Raw genomic sequence first — 24,859 nt, forward strand, 5'->3', positions numbered from 1 at the left:
CTTTAGATCTCATAAAACCCCCTGATGAGTACATAGTTTTCTATCCATAATTTTAGTACAATACTACAGTCAGTATATGGTTAAAAAAGCCAGTCATTGAAATAAATAAAAGCTAGAAATAGAACTTTTGAGCCTTGTGAAGTTGAAGCTGCATGCTTCCTTAATTGTCAACTAATTGCACAATGCAAATTTGTGACTAGACTTGACTACTTCTAGAAACACACTAGTCATCACAGGGGATCAAACTCTTTACAGTGAGGATCTAAGAGAACCCTCCCGCCGGCTGTGGTTGCAGTTATTTCATGTTTTCAAGACAGAATATGTTCAGTTGCTGGCAGCACGCTCACCAGTTTGATGTATCCCTCAGTATCCAGCATGAGATTCTCAGGCTTCAGGTCTCTGTAGAGGACACCCTTGCGATGGAGGTAATCAAAAGCCTCTGTGACACAACCAACACAGAATTTGGCAGTGGGCTCATCAAAACTCCCCCTAAAGACAAGAAAGCCAAATGTAAACTTTTTGCTGAGAGGCAGGGTCAGATCTGACGCTGTTCAGGAGGCAGAGAAGCAGGAGAAGTGGTCTCATTACACAAATGCACCTGAACCACAAGCAGCCCTTATTCAGTGATTTATGACGACTGGACCTGAGATTCCTCATTGCAAGACAGGATAAGTCTGGGTTCCCTCATTAGATGACAGGCTAAATATGATGATTTTGTTACATTTTCAAAAAATGTAACAACATCAGTGGCATCAGTCAGTGGTTGGTCTCTCCTACCTGTCTCTGAGCAGACTCCAAATCTCTCCACCCAGACAGGCCTCCAGCAGCATGTACACATATTTGTTATCCTTAAACGTGCGATACAGTCTGGAGTAAGAGAAGCACAGACAAGTTAAGCTTCAAAGTAAGAGGTTTCATGTAAACAGAACAATGGACATGCTGCTCTATCATTTAGGATCTGCATGTGTCCTGTTTTTATTATATATTTATACTATTATTTAATTTTCAGGCTTTTGATAAATTGGTACTGTCTGGTCTAATATAAGACTATTTTTCTGGCAGTTAAATATTTAGGGTGCGGGATTTTTTTCTCTAATCTCCTGTTTCCTCTAAGCTTCCTGTTTAATTTCATTATCACTATAAAGAGCAGTCACATTTAATAATCACTTGCCTAAATAGTCCACATTTCATTTGATAAAATAAAGCATTACTCGGGCTTGTTTTCCTACTATTAAACAGTAAACTGATATACTACATATAAAATCTAAAGCAGCAGGGAGAGAACTAATGATGCAAAATAGATCATGAACATTAAGCAGGATGCTTAAATTAATTAATGCAGCCCCAGTGGTTATTTTTACAATGCACTGCAGTGGACTATAATATATTTAAAAACATTACTGCTCAAATTATAGCTTAATGTGTGAACTAATGTGATATTAATTGACCCCTGTGGTAAAGAGTAACCCAGGACCATGTACAGATTCAATACACGCTCAAAGACACTAATTTTAAATCTTCTATCACCTTACATCAGTCTTGAAAACACATTAGAAATATGAAGAGATAATAAGGTAGTTAAAACATGTGAAAAAGGTCAAATAAATACATGGAGTGTATGAAGAGGAGGTCAGCAGCAGGAGCGTTTCAGAAGGTGAAGAATGGCTTTAATATCTGACTCTGTTCCACTGCATGCAGTGAAATTGGATCATCGTAATCTCACAAAAGGCAACGAAAAGCTACTGCTGCGATATTTCATAACAAATAACTACATTTTCATAGCAGACATCTCTCAATATCCCCTGCCATTCTACCCCATTGAGAAGATGTAATCTGCTCGAGGCCTCAACTGTGATCTCATCAAAAACTAATAAGCACCGCACTGTTTTCCCAGACCAATGGACCAGAGCTTTATCATGTAGGATAAAAAATGGAAATGGGTTTGGAGGCTGAGCAGGATGACTGACTTGACAACAAACGGCGAGCGAGCCTCAGAGAGGATCTTCCTCTCCGAGTGGATGTGCTCTTCCTGTCTGTTATCCACAACGTGCTTCTTTTTGATGACCTTTAGTGCGAAGGTGATGTCCTTGTCCTGCACCTTCACCTGCAGATGGAAATAACAGGGTGGGGTGTCACACTTGTCATAGCAGGAAAAGCACAGCTGTAATTAATAAAATTAAAGGATATGTTCACAATTTTTCAAGTCTATCTTAAAACAATAGTCATGTTCCCATATGAACATTAAAACAGGTTTTGCTAGGTGTGATCGTTTCTGGTCATACTGGCCATTAAAATATCCCTTCCTAATGCACTTTCAATGTAAGTGATGGGGGACAAAATCTACAGTCCTTCTGTGGAAAAATATGTACCAAAGTTGATCTGAAGTTAATCCAACTTTGGAATACATTTTTGCACAGAATGAGGACTGTGGATGATGTCCTCCATCACACTGACACTGCTTTAGGCAGGGATCTTTTAATGGCCAGTATGAAAATGAGGAATGATTACAGAAATTAAAACCTTCAGTGTTTCAGTGTTCATATGGACACCTGACTATTGTTTTTAGACAGACTTGGCTGCATTCCATTTAGGTGGTCCAGGGTCATGGGATCATGCATAGCAACTTGTATACAGTAGCTTAGTGGGACACTTGAATTGAATGCAGCCATCATTAATGTCATTGGTAACAGCTGCCTGTTACAGCAGCTTTGTCAAAATGTCTGAATTCCTGAATGTTCCTGTCACGTGAGCCGGAAGAAACTGTCAGTGTTAGCAAGTGTAATGTTTACAGTAAATAATTAGTTAACAAGGTTGTGTGAAAGATGTGACATGAGGCATCCATCTTTGTGTTTTTTCACTTTCCATATTATTTACTGCAAAGTCGCATACGTCAGACCTTTCAGAAAAATGGAACATTAGCAGTCATAATTTCCTCTTTGTCTTTGTGAAATGGTATTTTCGCTAACGTTATATGGTGTGAATAATCAATAACAATTCACAGATTCAGGTCTCACCAGTTCTACTCGTCCAAAGCCGCCGACCCCGAGAGTAGCGACGACCTCCAGGTGGTCGAAGGGCCTGGATGGAGGGAACACTGACACCATTTCCTTCAGCTGGATGACGTCTGCCGATAGCGGCTGGCTCTGGTGGCGCGACACCGACCTCCTGGATGGAGACACAGACAGATTTATTTTAACCAACCGATGGATGGATGGATGGATGTATGGTTTTCAAAATCTGAGAAACACGGGTATATCATGTTTATATTTTCACTCTCAGTAAAATGAAAACGTTTGTGGTTCAAAAATCAGTTTTATTGGGACCCATACCCGTTAGTCTGACCAAAGATTTAACACAGCTTTTCATTCACTGTTCTGGCCTGAGCACACAGCGCTGCACCTACCTGGCATGTCTCTTCTTGTCGTCTCGATCAAGTGTTGCCACGTAGCCTTGAAGGTACTTCTGCAGCTCATTGAAGGTGCCCACTGTCTGATCAAATGTCCTAGAAAAACAACAACCGCACGTCAGCAGTGGAATGTTGGCTGATAGGCTTCATAATCTTCATTAACTGAGGTGTCCCACTGAGATAAAGAGCTACATTTTACAGGGGGAAATCAGGGCAAGAGAAAAGGTTTTCACACACTGTTGACAGCAGCTGATAGACACCAAAATACCCAATTGTATGTTTCCTAAGGAAGATCACATTATGTTGTCTAATTGTTGTTAATCGCATTAGACTGCAGGGTAAATTGGAGGACATACTGGAACTGGTCATTTTCAGCTGGCATTCACACAATTTTCAGAACCGATTGTCGAAGAAAACTCACTCCGGTCTTTGCTTCATAATGATAATTTAGGAAACAACATTTTCTATAATAATTTACAAAATTAAGAAGAGCACAACATAATGTTGCCCAGCTCTAGTAGGTCACCACTCAAAACTTCCAAAAACAGTTTTTATTATTTCTTGTCAGATTTTCTGTTATAACTTCTTTCGGTTACAACATGAGATGAACAGGAAAGGGAAGGAAAGGAAAACAAACAGGGCCAAAATGTTCTGGTTATACTAACAGCTGTAAATCTAATGTGCTACTTGATAACCTTGTAACCTGTTACAGAAGGAACACTGTTTTGTGGGTGTTTGGTGTTCCAACCAGAAACTTATACTTCAAATGTCAGAATACTCACTCTCTGTCGATGACAAGGCACTCCACCCCATTCTCCTCAGCGATGATATTAGCTGACCTGACATCATCACTGAAAGAGACAGAGATGTACATCACACACATAAAAACACACACACTTCTGACTCCCCCCACTGTTTTGATAATGATTTTAGGATTAGGAGGACATTTTGTATTTAAAGAGCATCCAGAAAGGGCTTTGCATGACAGTCACAGATGTGCTTCCTCTAAAAGAATTAATATATGAAACATTTTGTATCCCTAAAATATTTTTGGTACAGTTTTAAACAAGGTGATGAATATACAACCAAAAGGATTTAAAAACCTACATTAAAATTGAACAGTAACGATTGAGAGGTAAGGCAGCCGATTACAGCAGATTACATGTAATGAGATTACAGGTATATCAGCCCTGCTTCTTCCTCTCTACGTTGTTCAGGTTGTAAAACCTGACAAATTTGTGATTTTGGGCAGTATAAATAAAAACATGGCTATTAAAACAGTGTTTCTTTCCACCAAAAAAATCAAGAGGCAGGAGCGGAGTAAAATGACTGCTGTGGTGGTATCTGATGTTTGTTTTTACCTTATAAGTGCTTTCTCTCCAAAGTAGTCTCCCTTCTGCAGCGTGTTGATAATCTGCGGCAACTTGTGGGCCTCGGTGGTCTGGGTCACCTTCACCTGCACAACACAGTTAGCTGGATCTTTAAAGCGCATTTAACTTCTTCACACCGCAGTCTCCAGTTCACTGCTGTAGCTTTTACAGGTGCTCCAAATATTTGTACATGCATTGTTAAAAGTTCAAATTCTAAGAAATTAATATAACTGACACATTCAATTATAGTGGCGCTGATGCACTATATTTTCTTGACATGCTGTCAAAATAGACACATTCACTGTAAGAGGGTTTTAATCAGCTGCCTCTGTTCTGCTTGTCGGCCCTCAAACTGCTGCCTACAGAACAGCAGTTTTCAATAAAATAACTCAAGCAGCATGGATGTTGTGAAACTTCCTCTTAATTTGTGAGGCTTTAAAAACCAGCGGCCCACCCCGGTCGAGGTCAAACATCCCACCAACACCATCCTGCCGAAGAAATGTCACAATGACACCACAGCCGGAACGGCCGGGTTGTGTTTTAGCTAAGTGTCCCGTTTGACCTCAGTGACCTTCACTTCCCCTGTTTTTCCTGGTGAGTTTATTCCCTCCCTGGTCGGGGGGGGGGGGGGTAAGAGCCATTTCCTGTATTAGCCCCCTTCCTCCTAAACAACATGTGTCTGGTTAGCTTAGCACTGAGGACCTGCTGTCTCACATCGGCTCATAATGGCATTTTGAAAGTCCCCTGTGGACAGCTCTGGCCCCTCTCCATCTCCCCTCGCTGCCCGGTGTCAGGTTGCTGACGGGCGAGTGAGTCATAGTCCCACACCTCCCAGACTCACATACAGTATGGCCCACAACGTCTTGTTTTGCTGGAGTACTGGCCAAAACTGGTCTTTTGGCCATGATTTCTAACGGTTAAAATAACCTTCAAGCATGATTTCAGACATGGGGTCAGGTATACAACAATTTCCATTAGGGTCTGATACAAGTTTCCAAAAAAACTCTGAAGTTATCAAAAACACTTGAGTCAATGAATCAGTGAGTTAATTGTTCAAAGTTGCCACCAGGAAATTCCTCTCCATTGAATTGCAGATTTACTTGCAGGATGACATACCTGCTATATTCATTGTTATATGCCGTTTTGTTTACGCTCATGTGGAAGCCAAACTGAAGGGGATGGAGGAAGAATGAAAACAGAAGCAGAAAGGCTCCCAGAGTCCAGTTTCCTGCAAGACTTTGTAAGACTACTGGTATTTCTGTAGCCATTCAACACTCTTGCTGACTGATGAGAAAAGCCTTTGCCGCAAAGACTGGAGCAGCATCCTGATCTGTGCAATAGAGACGTCACACAGTATTGTCTAACCGAGGCATTAGAGGACTTATTTTATTGTTGTAAGGACAGGATTAAGGCTTGTGTCTCTGGCCCCTAATGAGTTTTTAATTGTTGCAGAGTCTGAAAACGTCTCAGAAATCTCTGCAGTGCAGCTCCATGTGTAACATCATAACCAATAAGCAAGGAGAATAATGGCAAAAACTAGAAAAACAATTAGCTGAATTTCCCTGTAAGTATTGGATATTTGCATGTTTTGTTGTTGATTCTCCACATAGTAAAGTTTCCTCCCTGACAACAGTTATTTTTATTCACTTAATTGTACAATTGTTGTTTTTTAGCCGTACGAGCTGCGTGGCTCTCGGGACAGAAATGTCGGGCTGTTGGTCTGTCCACCACTTTGAGACTCAAATAGCTCAACGACTATTGGATGTATTCGCTACAGACGTTCATGTCCCCCTCAGGATGACTTGTAATCACTTTGGTAACCCTCTAGCACCACCATCAGGTCAATTTAATTTGCCCAATACTTTGGTTTATTAATGACGTTCCCATCAGCCTCAGCCATACTTGGTGTTTTGTGCAAATAAGCTAACGTTAGCATGTTACCATGCTTAACTAAGATGGGAACATGGACAACATTATACCTGCTTAACATCAGCATGTTAGCATTGTGATTGTGAGCATGTTAGCATGTTGACGTTAGCATTTAGCTAAAAGCACCATTGTGCCTAAGTACAGCCTCACAGAGGCGTACACTGCTGTATGCTTAGTCTTGTGAAGTTAGTCATGTTTTTGTGCAAAGGCAGTAACATGTCAGATGTATCGCAGCTATTAAACAGGTGATTGAATTGGAGGGTCCTGACATAAATTAGAAGCTAAATGATGTGCTTGTGTGCGTGTTTGTCCTGCTTGTTCATGTTACTTGTTACAATGTATAAGACACGTTACCTTTCCCTGTGCGATGATGTAGAAAGTGCTGCCCTCCTCTCCCTCCCGGATGACGTACTCTCCCTTGTCATAGTATTCCTAATGGGACGGGGCGGGGGGGAGAGAAGGGGGTGGACAACAGTCAGAACTGAAGCATTACATTGATTTAACCATCGACCCGGCTGGTCTGATTCCTGGTAGCCGGTCCCTGCGGGATGAGAGCTGGAGTTCAGCCATCAATGGTGCTTTGTCATTCAGAGCTTCTCAACCTGCTGATCGGGAGGGGATTCTGGAAATATAGGTCATTAGTGTGTGTTAATTACGATGCTTTTAATGTCTGTCATGAGGGCCTTTCATGATCATGGTCATAGGATGAATTTGGTGTCCGGTTGTACTGACATTTACAAGAAATGAATGGAATTCTCACTGGCCTGGTATAAAATGAAATGATGAACAAAGTAGTAAAGAAGTAAAGACCGCTGCATTGCAAAGTCGTATCCAAGCCCATTATTTTATATGTCAGGCCACCTGGCAGGGGTGTATTATCATCCTTGTTCCTTATGCCACTTGTCACAGGCAAAAAGAAAATTTGTGTTCAAATCATCTTCCATTTTTTGAAGTTTGTTTGTAGTTAGTTTCACCAGTAAGAGTTAAATGGTAACATTGCCTGAAGCATTAGTATTGTTGCTATGGTTACTTGCAGATTAAAGATATCTTAAAGATATCTATCTCGCACTGATTTAAAATGGTGTTTTAACCTTGAGGTGTCTTGATTTGATTGACACCTGTTAGCCAATCAGAAACACGTAGTTCCTCTGGCCATGGTATAAACTCACAGACTCAGACTTGGTGAGACGCTCGGCCATTTGCACGCTCCGACACACACCAGTTGGAGCAGAAGCAAGATCACGCTTGACTGAGAAAGTTTGCTTCAACGTTTAGTTCAGTTTTACGAGCATCATAAAACTGAATGACACTGAAACATCCTTGAATTAAACACTGAGGTACAGTGTGTTCCCTCAGTGCGCTGAGCTCTCACTCAGAGACAGATCCCTTCACTTCACGCTGTCAGTCACTCTCTCTCCATACCAAACCTAGCACACCATCCCAACCACAGCACTAAAGCCAGGCTGCTGAATCAGCGAGCTGCCAGATCGCCTTCCATTTTAAAGCTTTTAGGTGAAGAAGGGGAAGTGCAAAGAATGAAGGTGACCAGGATGAAATGTTCTCTGGGACAGATGCCAAATTCCAGCCGCTGAGACAACGGCTGTAATCCATTTGACTATAGAGGACTTTGGCGAAAAGTGAACAAACAAATCAGAGCAACCACGCGTAAACATTCCCTGGTGTTTACTGTCAAAACTCTTGACACAAGTGGCATTTTACTTGAGCGTCTGAGCTTGTTTACCTCCCGTTTACGCTTCAGGAGAGCCTAGTTTAACACCCGTCCGTGGCAGTGAAGACAACATGCCAAGGTTGTGTTTATAAAGACAGTCTGGATGATACAGTGACTGTGCAGGGGAGAGCGACAGCATTTGAATTGAGTCTCAGGTATGCAGAGCTTGAATCCTGCATTTGTGCCAAACATTTACCTTTTCAGGAAAGAAAGAGGACATTTTCACTAAAAAGCTTAAGCACGTCTCTTCACAAGATACATCAAGTACCCTGACCCCCAGCGATCACATACACCCATCTTTACATCTTGCTATGATTTGGTTTGCTCATGTTGGTGTTAGAGAAAGCCATTTGTGCTCTGCTGTGTATGTGCTGGCTTTGTCTGCAGTCGTCCTATTTTTGGCAACTGTCAATCGACCAGTCACAGCACATATTCAACTGCACGTCACTCTCTGCTTCCAGTGACAGAAACACTAAAAGAAGAGGAAGGACTACACCTATTTTTAAGACCACCCCAGTCTTCAGCAGCCCCCAGGTGGACTGGTTGTCCTGTGCAGCTCCTTGAAAGCGCCGCGCTGCCTTCAAGGAGCTGTTGAAATATCAGTCATGACATGAGCATGCATGAATGATTTAAAAAGGGGTAAAATATGACAGTGACAGTTGTTACTTTCAGTCACCCCCAGTTTGAAGAAGTCTTGTAAACAAGTGGTTGTAAGAGTGAGATTTTTTAAATTGAGTTTTAATTTTTTTAATTACAATATACTAGAATTTATACATATGTACATATGTTGTACTGTATGGTCCTATATTATATGGTCCATATTCCATTTGTGGCCCATGTAGTTGAGTGTCAAAACATGGTCTGCATTTGTGTACATTTGTGTGAAAGACCAGAAAAATAACAGTACTAATTGTTTATACACTCTTAAAGGAATAGTTCGACAGTAACTTCCGAGACCAGTAACTTTCTGGAGTCTCCGCTGGTTGCCGGTAGTAAGCTTTAGAGGTGCTGGTAGGCGGATTTTGTTACCATTTGACAAAGCCAGGCTAGCTGTTTCCACCTGTTTCCAGTCTCTGTGCTAAGCTAAGCTAACCGGCTACCGGCTGTGGTCGTATATTTAACGGGCAGGTGTGAGAGTGCTGTTGATCGTCTCATCTAACTCTCTGCCAGTAAGCGAATAAGCGTATTTCCAAACATCAAACTTTTGCTTTTAATTGACATATGGTTTCCAGACAAGCAACCTCTTCCATTTATGCAAATAATGAGTCTCTAAACTTAACCAAATAGTAGTTTTAGTTGCCTGAACTTAACTAGACCTTAACCATAGAGGTGGCAGATCAGAAAACACCTGTATGAGTCATATGGATCATGTGGAGTGTACCGACAAACAACCTATGTGGCTGTTTTTTAAAGCAAAAGTTTGACATTTTGGGAAATGTGCTTTGTGGCGGAGAGTTGGATGAGAAAATCACTCTCATATCTGTTTGTTAAATATAAGGCTACAGTCTGTCAGCTTAGCACAAAGACTACACAAAGGGGGAAACAGCCTGGCTCTGTCTAATGGTAACACCTACCAACACTTCTAAAGCTCACTAATTAACACCTTACTTTGCCGTTTTACAGGGGTTACGTGTATATGCTGAACTAATGAACACATTAAATCAAACAGATGCAGTGGTAACTGCTCGCTGTCTGAAAGCACCTTTTGATGTCATTATTCAGGTTTGCCATCTGTCGCAGTGTCACACTAGAACATATAGTATCTTGCTCTCACACCCTGTGTTTGTCTTACAGCTCTGTAATATTGTGAGCATCTTCCAAATTTTTGCAAACAATGCACTTGCAATTGAGGTATATTTAAGGGGTGCTGTGTGGATGTGTGTTTCCTTTCTAGTGGAATAATGCAATGAAAATGTCATCGACTTCAAGTTATCCCCCTCTTGAGACTAGTGTTTTAGCTGCACCATGTTGCCAGATCAAATTATCAGGCTCAGTAAAACGTGTCACAAAGCAGCAAGCTAAGATTGCTACTACAGTTTAAAAAAAAGTAATTTTAAGCATCCTACGTTAGCTTGTACAGCTTAGCTGAGCTTCCAGTTTCAGACCACCATTGCTAGGTTGCAGCTCTCTGGGTAAGCTTGTTAGTTTGTGTGATGACATTCCAAGATATTTCATGCCAGCATCATGAGTGAAGTTATTTTCATTTCTATTTTATGTTTTTACTTTCAACAGAGCTCCTTCTTTGCCATTGAAGCTTTCCAGTTCAAATTCCAATCAGCAGATCACACTGAAATCCTGACAGAGAATCCTAAAAACAAGGTACTCCGACCCCACTCACACACACATGCACACACACACACACACACGCACACACGCACACACACTGACATACTATGCAGGCAAAAACATTCACTCCAGAACACACCAAATTCCATTCCCCCACTGTTTGACAAGAAGCTTCAATATTATCTGGCGGATTCTCGATGAACATCTGCACCAATATTAGGTTACAGCCCCCCCCCCCCCCAACAAGAGGCAACAGAATCAGCTCCATCAGAAATGACTGAATAAGGAAATTCTCCCGTAGTGGGACGACCAACAATTGCAAAGAACGTCCTTGAAGTTTTCATTGTGAAAAGACGCTGAGAAAGGCAGTTTTTGACCCGAAGCTGACAAGCTCCGCTCTGCTTTCTCTTTCTCTGCTGAAATACAATGCTTATGGAGGAGAACTGGATTAAGCCTTTCTCCTGCATGTTTCAACATACACACTTACACGTACATTCACTTTTACACACTTGCATGTTCTCACACCAAAAGCTGTCACTCGCACATCTTTAAGAAATCACTCGTCCCCCATTTGAATAAACACTTTCTGGGGCCTTGGTCAAATAATTATGGTAACAATATACAGCGCCCGGCGATGACAGGAATAATATCGGCTCTGTTCATCAACAAGGTAATTTGTGAGGTCTTGCCGACTGGAGGTAGAAAGAATATGCTGACACGCAGTAATGGTATATGGCCAAATGGTAATGATATTTTGACAGCAGCTATCTGCAACGCTGGGGCTCCCATGAGCTGCCAGAGGGTTGTGCAATACCGAGGCAATACAATGAAAAGTCAACTTGTCCCTCCAGCAGAAATATAGATAGTTTGGCAGAATAACTTACCACCTCGAGGCAGTCCACTATTTTGCTTAGCTTGTCTTCTGGTAGATTAGCCAAGAGTGAAACACTGACAGAAAAGACAAAACACAGATGATGAACATTAATTTCTGCATGTACATTATAATACAAATGACTATACACATGCTGGGACCTTTCATGTAGAATTATATTTCCTGTGTCACAGTATGCACCAGGACAACAAATTACATGATCTAGACTTAATCTAATCTGTTTCTAAAGTTAGGTTTTCTATGATAGTGCACATATTAACAATGCTTTTAGATACTTTAGCCCTCTAAAAAGAGGTCTCCGCCAGCCTTCTTTTCAGTCCTACATCTGCTGCCCAACTCTGCAGCTCTATGCAGCTTTTAACCTCTTTTAGTCTATTTTAGCCTCTTGTTCTCTGTCACCAAGATCACAGTTTAGACTAGATTATGTATGGGGTTTTTTTTCGGAGGTGGTGGAGACCACCCAAACCAGACTAAACCAGAGCCAAAAAGTTGAGTGAATATTGGACTCATCAGATGGACACAAACAAAACTCCAGTGGGATCCCATGTTGCCCTGTGTCTGCTAGATGTGCAAGTTTGTAACTGACTGATAACAAATGACCCATAATAACTTGATAACCAGTGATGTATCAAGGATCTGTAGCTATGAGTTTGTTTTAGAATCTTTCTGCCCCCCAGTGGTCCAAAATTGCTTACTGCAGCTTTAAATGTGGGTATAGCTGTCTTTTTGCTATGGTAAGAAAAACTACCTAGTTTATCCATGGAACAAAAATGTATTCATTTAAATTTGTCCAAAATTAACTAGCTGCTTTAAAATACACACACAATTTTGTTATTGTGCCCAACAGTGTCCCAAATCCCAGCTGGTGGTCATTTTGTACCCAAACCCAGTGGTTCTCAAAGTTTTTCACGTCAAGGACCCCTAAACTGACACAAATTAGACCACGGACCCCCATTTGATAAGATTTTGTCCCAGGGCCCCCGATCTTTTAGATGTTTTATTACAGAAAATGTATAAAGCCCATGACCAAAAACCATGAACCCCCTCAAAGAACCCACTTTGAGAACCACTGCCCTAACCATCAGATCAGTTTGATGTGGATGTTCGGTAACCATATTTCTACCATGTTCTCTAAAGGGTACTCGTTCCTAATTGGCTAGTGGGAGTCCATTAAAATCATATATTGTACATCAAATCAGGAAAAAACTATGCCATTCTTTGCCTCTATCTTGCCCATTACTTTCTTATATAGGGAAAGGTTGTTGTATGTTATCTCGTACAAGAATAGTAAGGTTTTGCTAGCGTATTGGCATCTTGGGGCAAACCTTCGGAGGAAGTTGCGGTACTGTTCATGTCGCGTCTCAGCCGTCCTCCTCATGATGTTCTGAAACACCTCCCGGTCCAAAGCCCACGTCCTCACTTTGTTCACAGCTGTAAAACCAACATCACATCCATCAGAAAGGGTGACATGATCGAGGTACTGACCTTTCAACGACAAGCTAGTTAACCTGTGTCCCTGGTTAGTAAATACTAAAGGAGCCACAGCTGTTTTCAATAGCAGAGTGTCACGGAAAGCTTGTAGACTGATAACCATAATGGAATGGTGAGTGACAACAAAACAATGAACATTTTCTTTTCCCCTCCCTTATCTTTCTTCCCATTTTCTAGTTTAATTACAGCCCTCTATCACCACAAATTATGTATTGTTTTGTTTTGTCAGATGGATAAAGGAGGCAAGAAAAACACCGTAATCTCTCCTCTATCTTGGTGAGTCACATCAGATCGACAGAAACTCTGAGACAGGCTTCTGTTGGTATGAGGAGGAAGTAGCTGTAAAAGTTTGACACGAACCGGTAGCAAAGAAAGAGTTTCCCTTTATCCACTTCATCTGTTATCTAGTAAAACCCACTCAGAGAGACTTGTCAAATTGTCACGGTTTTTCCAGTTCACCCTGAATATTTAGGTCAACTCAGTGTGCCTCCCCGAAGGGCCACCAGTCAATTACTTGGTTAAATATACAAACCCGGACAAAGAGCACTCACATAGTACATGGTATGTGCTTTCCAAATGCCAAGGAAGTGAAAACCAATCAGAATGCAAAGCTGTGGATATCATGTAAAGCCTTTGTCAACAACACCCATGCAAAAGCTTGTTTACTTTGGTCTAATGACCTATCTGATTCTCCTGCTCTCGCTATCAGGTGATTCCTCGGCTTTAAGAAGCCACTGCAACTCAGATGACGGTCAGAGAAGTGTCAGATTAGATTTAGGAGTCAGGGGTGCATGGGGGGGGGGACTATAAGAGAATATGACGTTAAAGGGTACTGGACAGGATGGGAAACAAATTCTCATTGGTAACATAAAAAAGGTGACTACCATCTTTTACCTTCAACCACAGTCAACATTGTGCAAGTGGCAGCTGTTGTTAATTAACCTTGTGAGGAAAATCTAAATAATCCACATAACCATGAATGTGCATTTTGCTCCTCTCTGTCATACAATTATAATATTTTTTTAAAATTTCCATTTAGTTTTGAAAGTTTTTGCTGCTGGTTTCTCTCCAGAAGGAGCCACTAGCACAGCAACTAGGACAAAAAACCCTCACTCAAGTCAGAGCCTGTTTAATAATGAATTATTGCACACTGCTATTCATCTTTTCTTTTGAGTTATTTGCAGGGGGTTATGGGTAGTAAGGGTATGGCTAAAACATAAGACTGGGGGCAGATTTGCTTTGTGCTGGATGAGTCATTGTTTTCCTATGGATTGAGTGAAGACACCAAACCTTGGATTTTGCACAAACAATGAGATGACAATGATGAGATAAAGTAATAGCTCAACATTTTTGGAAATACACTTGTTTTCTTGCTGAGAGTTAGATCTACACCACTCTCATGACTGTGAGGACTGTAGGGAACAAGAGTCAGGATGTGTTTAGCCTAGCTTAGCATAAATACTGAAAAACGGGGGGAAGTTATGTAGTTAAATAGTAGAGTCTCCACTGGTTGTCTCATGGTGACAACAAGACACAGGGAGTCACTGCTTCCGTTTTTTGTCTCATGTTGGGGTTCTTGGCTGTCTTCTTTATAATAATTGCCAGTGCCCTCTATTGTATTAGAATACATAATTGACAAAGATCGTAGTTGTGTCTTTTATGTTTCCCAGCACTTTCCCTCTACCTAGCACAACATCCTTCACTACACTTGGCCTCTGAACTGTGCTCTGTGCCCCACCCTGCGGTGTGCACAGCTCATACTGCTGATTATGTGTGGAGAGCCTAACTTCATGGAGCAAAGTTTTGAATTGGGACACCACTACGCTTCATGTGAATGCACAGTCTGAGAAGGGAGGGGCGACAGCAAAGGGAAGAAATGGGAAACAGCATTAGACTTGTGTTACGTGACGTTTGATCATGTCTGCCACAAGGTCACCGATTCACTCCCTGCAGTAGTCAGTGTGTTCAATGGCTTCAGCCTGATGCATAAAATGTAAAAGTACAATCTGATCTTGAGTTCTGAGGTAGTTTTAGTCTTTACTGTATAAATGTAAAAAATCTTTACCTCGAACTGATGCAGTCCGTGTGCAGTTGTACAGAATGGCTAATTCTCCAAACGTGGTCCACACCATTATCGATGTGAGCAGTTTGTTATGTTGAAACACATCCAGCTTCCCATCTGTAAATATGAAACAAGGACAATCAATAGTTTTTTAAATCCCACATTTAGGACACAGGCGAAAAGACACGTGAAACAGGCAGAATCGAATGACATTTAAATTTCATTCAATTAATTTAACACAGGACAAGGGGCTAGGTTAGTCATCCAGATCCTTTGGCTAGAACATCACAAGAGTCTTCTTCTTCTTCCTCTTCAGGGGCCACCCCTGCTAAAATGTATGATATTGGCTTAAAAAAAAGAAAAAAATACCTCCACTAAAATGCTAAATCCTTTATACATTATAAAGACAATAAAACAAAAGAAAAAAACTGTCCTGTCCTTTCTTCCTTTCCTCCTTCCTGCCATCTGTGCCCACCTACTGTTAGTGTAACTTAAGACTTAAGACTTACTCTTAGGCTCTTCGTCCGTCAGTGACCCTGAAATGATTCATTTGCTGCACAAATTATGACTCAAATTAAAGACTTTTAAAGAAATGAATGAGATTACAATCACTGGCTCCTGACGTCTGTGTGATTATTTCAAGGGCTTTCATTAGTGAATCGTTAATTGATTCTCATTAATCATGAGAAGTTTTTATACCTTAGTAACTATTCACATCACAAAAGCAAAAGCTGTGCTGGAGACATAGATTCATTGTTCCTCATTTTAAAACTAGTAATATGTCATTCATGACTTTCTAGGAATAGGTTTGGTCATATGTGGACATATCTGATTGCGTCAGGATTACATTTATTACAGTTACTCTACTGGAGAGGCTACATTACTGTACTGAACTGCTGCATTTTCCTGTCCAGGGTGAGAAATCACTGTAACACCCGACAGCAGAACAATTACTAGGACATTTTGTCTCTGGATGGCTAATTTCACCACCAACCACACTGGCAGATGACCAACCATTGTTAAGAGGCCACGTGGTCATCTAAAAAAACGTTGTTGCCTAGTTACTTTGAGATAGATGCCAGTGAAGTTTGAGACGGACCAGTTACCGTAGATGAAAAGGTTAACAGTAAGTTCCCTATATCAACCAAAAAACAACCAATCAACCATTAAATTGATTTATTAAAGTACATAAACAAGTAAGTAAATAAGTAAATGAATAAGGAAGTAAATAAATAAGTAAAACATTGAAAAAAATAAACAGAGCAGGGTTTTGGTGCATTTCAGTTTCATGCACTTTATAACACAGTGTCTGGGTGACTGGATGAATACATTGTGCCCAAAATTAACTCTTTCGCTCTCCTGCCAAGAGCTGATAAACCAGAGGAATTTATATTGTATACACCTTCCAAGAATACTTTTCACTGGCCAAAATTATTAGAATCTGCATTTTTCAAAGAATAACATTAGGCTAGTTAACCAAAGGTTTGCAAAAGTTTAGATGCCATTAATCTGTGTAGAGCAGTGGAACCAATCAAAAGCTTGCTTGATGAAGAGCAGCTGTTTCACTTTGATTTTTATTGGCTCATGGTCAGAAAGGCTGTACAGTAGCCAGTAAGGGCAAAGTTTGGGAACATACGAAGTCCAAAATAGTAAGAACAGCATCTCAATAAGCTACATGCCGATGTGGCAGGTGACTCTGTTTTTCCGTCCAAATTCAGATTTGAATTTCAGACCCTCTAACCCTGTAGTCAGCACTATTTTAACTCAATAACTGGTCACATCAAATGTAAGATAATACATATATTGGGAAGGAAACACATGGATAAAAAGATTTTATCTCTAGTAACAGTTTTCTCCATTTCTTTGATGGATTGTTGGGAACAAAAGGCCTGGTGAATGCGTGACGCAAACTGTGTTTCCATTTGCAAAACCACAAATGCATGCTCCAAAAGGTGCGGTGTTCTTCTTACTGTTCATACACCCATCAAAATCCCATACTGGTGTTTAAAAAGAAAATACTGCAACAAAAAAGACAGCAAAAAGAGTTTACACCTGCAATCGTTTGTGATACACAAAACTCAATGTAAAATTAGCAAAGTAATTTACGCTGTCTGTTTATGTATGACTCCATATCTGGCTTGTCATTTACATCAAGTCATAGATTTTCATCAACATCACACCTTCTGTAATATTCTCCCTGACCAGACACCTTGGATAAAATCCAACCTCGGCATGACTACAGTGATGTCATCACAGGCAGGATCCAGGATGTGACCTGGACATGAGATTTGAGTTTGTAAATTTTCCAACACCACACTGAAAGAAGTTTTTGTTGATTGAGGAGAGACCACTTAAGAAAACTCTAACACCATTGGACAACTTGTCCCTCCACAGATTTTTCCACCGACATCACAGCTTCTTTTCCAACTCTCTTTGCTTCAAACACCAGGTAACCAACATGGTGTCAAAAGTTTTGTACCTCTGCATGTTTTCACACAGTGAATGAGCCAACACGACAGAAACAGATTTGTCTTCACTGGAAACAACATTGAGAATACTGTGAGCAGGCTCTGGGGTGAAATCTTCACTCAGAGTCTGCACTTGTGTTAAATGTTTTTGGAAACCATGTTTTCTATGCGATTGTGTGAAAAGTAAAGAGAACTGTGTGAAGAAAACCAGATAGCATTTAAAGTTAATGAGTTCATTTGCAGTCTTAGAGCACATTTGGCAGAAGAGCAACAAATCAATGGAGAATAACTGTAAAATGTGCCCCAGAGCCAAAAGGCACTCATCATTTCCCAGGATTTTCTACATGACGTGCTCGTTTTGTCCCTTTAGAACAGAGGTGGCTATTGGAAAGCCAACGGTCAGCAGGATTTTACTCCAACCAAAGACTCCACCCACTGATTTGCACTCAACAAGTAGAGGGGAAGGACTCATCAGTGAAATCACCTGCTGAGGTTGCAGACTGTTGGCTTCCTCATAGAACGTGGTTGCCCATCCCAGCTTTAGAATGTCACATGTTGCTACTGCTTCTTATTGGGCATTACATGTCATGTGATGTTTGACCAAAATGTTTATGTGACACATGTGCTAGTCTTCAGTAATCTGAGGTGTATCAGCCACTGCAGGAAGTGGACAGAAAAAGCTCATTTCCTAATTCATTTCCAGACTAAGAAGATCAAACAGGGCTGAACCTACCTGCCAGGACAAACAGATGGTTCCCAGGCTCTCCCTGCTTGATGACGTACTCTCCCTGCTGGTAGGTGCGCTCATACATACACTCCACCATGTCTTTGATCTGCTGCAGCTCCAGCCTCTTCAGGTACTGGTTCTTGTTCAGGGCGTCTGTCAGCAGCTTCTTTACACTGTCACAACAACAGAGGAAGAGTTAGAAATGTGACTTCTGCTGGGAAAATAAGTGGCGTTTTTGAATGTTGCTGGGGGTGTTAGCTATTGTATGATTAGAATGGACGTCGCTGGAAGAATTACATTTTGATTGTCACATTTCTTTGCTTTAGATTTGTTTTTGTGCCTTCAGCGTGTTTTTATCAGTGAGGAGAAGTGAGACAAGCAGAGAGAAACAGAAAGGAAAAAAGATCTTTGGGCAGTTTAAAACTCAGGACATTGCAGGCTGAGGTGGAAGGAATCAGAATCAGAAATACTTTATTGATCCCCGAGGGGAAGCTCTTTCGTTACAGCACTAAGTACGTACATTTAATCAAGTACTGTACTTAAAGTGCAGTTTAGAGGTACTGCAGCTTCAGTGTTTCCATCTAGTCGGATTTTTCTTTTTACTACTTTTGACCACATTTAACTACAGATGTAGTTACTTGTTACTTTGCAGATTTTGAATTCAATATGAGATAAACTAAATGTTGATATCATCTTTCTTTCTTTTCTACCTTCCATCTAGAGCCAAAACAATTAGTCGATTAATCAATTAGTAGTTTGACAGAAATTAATCAGCAACAATTTTGATAACTTCATCCTTTTTTTTTATTTGGGAATATTTGCCTGGTGTCCTCCGTGTTTAGCAAATTGTAAATCTTTGGGTTTTGGAGTTCTGGTTCACCACAAGCAATTCGGTTACATCAGCTTGGACTTTGGAAAATTATGATTCACTATTTCCTGATATTTTAGACCAAATAATTCATCAATTGTTCGTTGCAGCCCTCCTTCTTTGCTTTCTTTCTTTTCTCTTTCCTTCTGTTCTTCCTTCATTCCTTTTTTCTGTCTTTTCGTCAGTCGTAGCATCTTTCTTCTTTCTGTCTTTGTTTTTCTGTTTGTGTCTTTCTTCACTTCTTCCTTTTTTTATTTTCTTCCTTCTTTGATTCTTTTCTTTCTTCTTTCCTTTTCTTTTTGGTTTTTCTTTCAGTCTTTGTCTTTCTTTCCTCCTTTCCATTTGCTTCCTTTTGATTCTTCCTTTCTTAATTTTTACTACTTTGTTTCTCCTTCCCTCTTTATCTATTTCTTTCCTTATTTTCTTTCCTCCCTCCTTTCATGCGCTTCTTTAACTGATCTAAAAACATTTTTAAAAAACTGGAGATTTTTTTCACACAACAGCAAAACTGCCTTCTTCACTACGAGTAGGCCTACTTTTACTGAGTATTATAACTATTTACTGGTAATGGAGTATGTTTCCATTGTAGTTTTGATCCTTGTTTTCCTTACGTAAAGGCTACTTTTAAGTAAGCTGACTGCAGCTAGGTGGTGCGTTACTGAGCCATCCACATTACTCACCACGTTTTTTGTCTACGTGATAAATATTTTGTCTCCTGTGAAAAGATGACTATTCGCAGCCTCTGAGCTTCTTCCGACAATGAATCAAGTGAAACAGCGAAAACATAAAATCATCATGAGCTGTCAAAGTTCACCGTTATGCATTTTAATAGCTGCAGCAAGAGGCCGTAAGAAGAAGACATCGCTTCCTTTGGGGAGTTGTAAACCGAAAAGGTTAAGAGTCACGGTTGAATGAACTATAGATCACGAGACCCGGTCGCTGCTTAGAGAGGTGAGCGGTGCAGGTGGTGGGTGGTCTGTTTATCCACCGTATTGTGTGTGGTAAATTACCACTTTGGGCTTCATAAAACGAGAGCAGATGACATCCAGACCTTTTTTTTTATTTTTCAACCCACATCCTTTCCTCCCACCTAGCTGTGTCATTTCTCTGCCAGAGTCTGCAACGTGTTACACTGTCATTCACAGAAGATGAGTATTCTGTTTCAAAGGGCCAGTCTGCATGAGGGTACCAGACTGCCTCATTTACATTAGTTTTGGTTATATAATACATGCAGGGCTTATTAGCAACATATGTTTTAAACATGAGGATCAGGTTGAAAGAGGGAGACTCTGCATGCTCACATTTATTCACTGCAGAGCGCCGTATTCATGTTGTACAATATAAAGAACACTTACTTTGACAAAAGGCTATTTGGCTTTCATGTTGGTAAAATCTAACAAGACTTACTGCTCATTAAATAACCTTTTGTGTTGTTTCTTGTGTCACTGAGCTAGTTGTGTGATGGGGGGGGTCACACATTAAAGATCCTTCCATTGGATTTGATCTTAATGGATCTCTCTACACCTTGTCAGACTGCCAAAACACGACCAGGTTGTGTTAAAATGACAAATAAGCTCAGCTGTCTGCACTTATTGTGTTTACACTCATTTAAGCTGTAAAAGAGCAAAACGGCTGAATGCCCAATCAGAAGAGAGAGCAGCTGAAGGGACGTGGGCAGCATGTGTTGACTGGTCTGCAGAGTGTTAAAGGTAAATTAAAAAGCAATGATGATGTTGTATTTGCGTCCTTCTGCCTGGATTCTTCAGACTTTTATTGGCTATTCCTTATCCAATGAGGAGATTTTGTCTAAACCTTGTCAGTGACGGCTGAATCTGAACTGAAATCAGTCTGACCTGAAGCAATGTGGACACAAATGTTCTATCTTCAGGCTTGTTGTCAGGTTGAAGGTGTAGAAATGGAGGGTGTCGTATGTTGTACAGATTGTACAAAGCCCTTTTGAGGCAAATTTGTGATTTTTGGACTGAATAAATAAAACAGGGTTTATCAGAGCTGATAAAGCTTCTTGGACTGAAACCTCGTCAAACATCTTAAACAGCAAGTCCAGCTGTCTTTACTTCTGGAATATGCTCAGACCTCTGAACATATAGTATATGACCACTTGTTATCACGTGACAGAAGTTTCACTCTTTGGTCACGTGATGACACCTGAACGCTCCAAAAAGCTAGCAAGTGGTCAAAAAGTATTTGACTTAAAAGCGGTGTGTCGACGTTGTACAGTATTAACAGCTGTATATAATATACTATAAAGAATTTCTGTGACATTTAAAATGTATTAAATAAGGGAAAATAAATGTGAAATACAGCAACCACTACTTACCCTGATTGTTATGAACTGTAAACTCATAAAGGAGCTAATAATTGTGAGCTGTAACTTTTTATAATTATTATTATGATGCTACTGTAGTACACCGCGTCAGCTTTCCAGCTCCGTAACATTCCCTGATGCTGAGCATACATTATTTTGTTACTGTGTGTTTCTGAACACTTTCTTTTTCTTAATGAGTTGAAAAGTAGAATTGAGTGAAACTGAATGAAATGGGCAGGACATTTTTAAAGGAATAGTTTGACATTTTGGGAAATAAGCTTATTCACTTTCTGGCGGCGAGTTAGATGAGAAGATTGGCACCACTCTCATGTCTGTTCGTTAAATATGAAGTTAGAGCCAGCAGACTAAAGAACTGCTAGCCTGGCTCTATCCAAAGGTAACAAAATCCGCCCACCACTACCTCTAAAGCTCACAAATTAACACGTTCTATCTCGTTTTATCCTTACAAAAACCAAAGTGTAAGAATTCACAGTTTTACGGGAGGTTATGTGTCGGACTATTTCTTGGCCGCGACCATTAACTTCCTGGAATCACGGGTGGTTGCCTGGCAACTGCTGAGCCAAGAAATAGACAGAGCGGTATATCTCAAATTGCATTGTCCAATTTCCTGTCAGGTTTTTACAGTAGTCTCTAACTTAAAACAAAAAAAACTAGCAAGTTTCAATATAAGTGATATAACACGTCACTCGACTCTTCTCCAATATACTGTACCATGATTTATTCCCCAAATGTTTTCAGCTATCTTGCCTTCATAAGAATGGCATCTGGAGTTCTTTCTGATTACATCAATTAGTCATGTGACTTATAAGGGGGACAGAGCTTTTGCCATCAGGGCCCCGAGGCTCTGGAACAACTTGCCCGAAGAAATTAGGTTGCCTGAGTCAGTGTCTTCGTTTAAGTCTCGTCTCAAAACACATTTTTATCTGAAAGCAGATCCTGATTTTACCTGAACTGGCTGTTTATTTTACAGTTTATTTTATTGCTTTTGTGTATTTTATGTTTTATTTCTTTATATTTCGTCATTCACTGTGGTATTTTATTTCTCTTGTTGTGAAGCACTTTGTACTTTATTTATAGAGCACTTATGAAAACAAAGTTTTTTTTTATTATTATTATTATTATTATTATTATTATTATTATAAATCACCATACATACTAGATATACAAAACAACCTTACAGTCATTGTTTTTCTAAATATATTTTTTTTACAAGAAAAATATAAATGACTGAAGGCAAGGTCACTGCAAATGTTTGGGGAGTATGGTATGATGAAGAGCTGTGCGGTGTGTGTTTTTTAGAGTGGGGCAGGAGCTCGACGTCACCTGCTGGAGGTCTTCCTACACGCAGTAGTTCAGCAGTATTACAGGCAGCAGATCAGTGAACAATCCTGTTTCAGTGGATACTCTGCTCACAGCCACTAGGGGGCTTATCATACACAAGCTTTGTGCTCTGATGCGTTGGAATATTTGCTTCTTCAGTTTTTACTTGTTGCCATTATTGAGCATATGTTATCAATCTAAATTATCCTTAATGTCCTTTTTTTTTTTTTTGAGGCGTGAAGCCTTAACATCCCCATGAGGCAGCATTTTGAGATCAACTTACTTCCTTAATTTGACATACTTCCTGTCGGGGTGGGACATACTGTCAGACAGATGGTTATAATAAATCAATAAAATAACATTTGGGAGAAAGGTAATTGATGATCATGGGAGTGGTGGAGCTCCTGTTTTATTGGAAAGACATTTTGATTTATGCCTGTTTATACCTGCTGGTACAGAGACTATACTCACTGTTAGCATTGTGTGCCTTTTTGCCATTAGTTGTGAATACAGTTATAATATGTAATTCCTTGAAAACAGAAAAAGCCATTTTTTTGTTTCATGAGAGTAGCAAACCTACACTACATGGTCAAAAGTATGTGGACACCCTAAGATTACACCTGTATGTGTTGTTGAATATCATATTCCAAAACCATGGGCATTAATCTGCTGCTATAACTGCCTCCGCTCAGATGTTGGAGCCTGGCTGCGGGGATTTGCTCCCATTCAGCCACAAGAGCATCAGTGAGGTCCAACACTCATGTTGGGCGATAAGGTCTGGCTCGCAGACGGCGTTCCAGTTCATCCCAGAGCTGTTGGATGGGGATGAGGTCAGGGCTCTGTGCGGGCCAGTCAAGTTCCTCCACACCAAACTAGGAAAAGCATTTCTTTATGGTCCCGGCTTTGTGCACAGTGACTTAGACATGATTATGCTGACAGCAGTTTGTGTTTGTCCCTTTCCTGTTTCAACATGACAAACATATTACTGTATACTGCGGCATTAAGACTTCCCTTTATTGGAACTAAAGCACCTAGCCCAAACCATACAGAACGGGGTTGTCCATATACTTTTGGCCATACAGTGCGTGTCACTTTTTTGAGCCAGTAAGTCACTGATCGGCAGCTGACAAATCTTGGACTGAATAGTGTTGTTTTTTGTTTTGTTTTTTTACAACAGATTTTATGCACGTCATCACGCTAAAATCTTTGCTGCTTGCCCACCTTCCCCCCACTCCTTCCGCTGCTGGCGTTTTTACCTCTCCTCCACTAGGCTGAGACGGACTGAGCCTGAGGGTATCATGAACCTTTTAACTGCCTTCTGTATGGCCTCGTTTTCCTCCTCCTCTTGTGTTTCTGAACAAACATCTCACCTTGCATCCTTCGGTACTCTGGCCTTCTCGAAAGAGAACTTCGGCAGGCTGCTGGAGTCGTAGGTTCTGGATGTGGGCTCGGCCGACACCCCGGCTTTGGCCCCTTTCCTTCTATTGAGGGTTTCCTTGATGCGAACACTGAGGTTGGGGCTGCTTTTGCCGCTGGTTTTAATGGAAGGGGGCCTGGATGCTAGACCAGCAGAGGCTCCGCTCTGGTTCTTCATCACGTCCTGCAGCTTGTTGAGCTGGATGCACTTGTTCTGCAGCTCCTCGCTCAGCTCGGCCAGCGCTCGCGTCTGTTTGGCCAGCTGCTCCTGGAGACCTTTGATCTGCTGCTCTTTGGCACAAAGCTCCTCATCCCTCCTCTTGCCCTCGCGCTCCAGCTCGTCCACGCGGGCCCTCAGGGAGTCCAGGGACGAGGTTTTGAACCCACCGCCATTATCTTTGTGGGCTCGGCTGTTGGAGGCAGCAGCAGAGCCGTCTGTGTGTTTGTAACGCTTTGATTTCATCGAACCATTCCCCATCTTGTCATCTGAAGAGACCAGAGAGATTCAAAGACAATATTTGCTGAAATGATTAAAACATTATCAAAGA

The 24,859-nt window shown here is 40.8% G+C and overlaps 1 protein-coding gene and 1 long non-coding RNA gene across 8 annotated transcripts in view; one reads left to right on the forward strand and one right to left on the reverse strand.

The window, feature by feature from the left end:
* prkg2 (protein kinase cGMP-dependent 2) overlaps positions 1-24,859 on the reverse strand; it is a 34,238-nt gene that overhangs the window by 8,439 nt on the left and 940 nt on the right. The window contains exons 2-14 of the mRNA XM_044197939.1: positions 24,266-24,797; positions 18,367-18,533; positions 15,169-15,282; positions 12,938-13,043; positions 11,605-11,668; positions 7,060-7,137; positions 4,768-4,862; positions 4,189-4,257; positions 3,404-3,502; positions 3,015-3,165; positions 1,968-2,104; positions 778-867; positions 348-489 (exon numbers count right to left, since the gene is read on the reverse strand). Of these exons, the coding sequence (XP_044053874.1) occupies positions 348-489; positions 778-867; positions 1,968-2,104; positions 3,015-3,165; positions 3,404-3,502; positions 4,189-4,257; positions 4,768-4,862; positions 7,060-7,137; positions 11,605-11,668; positions 12,938-13,043; positions 15,169-15,282; positions 18,367-18,533; positions 24,266-24,797 (1,844 nt within the window). The remainder of the gene's footprint in view (positions 1-347; positions 490-777; positions 868-1,967; positions 2,105-3,014; positions 3,166-3,403; positions 3,503-4,188; positions 4,258-4,767; positions 4,863-7,059; positions 7,138-11,604; positions 11,669-12,937; positions 13,044-15,168; positions 15,283-18,366; positions 18,534-24,265; positions 24,798-24,859) is intronic.
* Positions 9,528-24,859, forward strand: part of LOC122876950 — a 29,574-nt gene continuing 14,242 nt past the window's right edge. Inside the window, exons 1-2 of one of the 7 annotated variants that reach the window (XR_006378159.1) lie at positions 9,528-10,753; positions 18,337-18,427. This is a non-coding gene — a long non-coding RNA (uncharacterized LOC122876950). Of the gene's footprint in view, positions 10,754-17,184; positions 17,615-17,853; positions 18,428-24,859 lie in introns of those variants that run through there. The other 6 variants (XR_006378157.1, XR_006378155.1, XR_006378158.1 and 3 more) reach the window with 6 other exon arrangements.

This window comes from Siniperca chuatsi, linkage group LG5 (assembly GCF_020085105.1).
Source record: "Siniperca chuatsi isolate FFG_IHB_CAS linkage group LG5, ASM2008510v1, whole genome shotgun sequence".
Classification (NCBI taxonomy): domain Eukaryota; kingdom Metazoa; phylum Chordata; class Actinopteri; order Centrarchiformes; family Sinipercidae; genus Siniperca; species Siniperca chuatsi.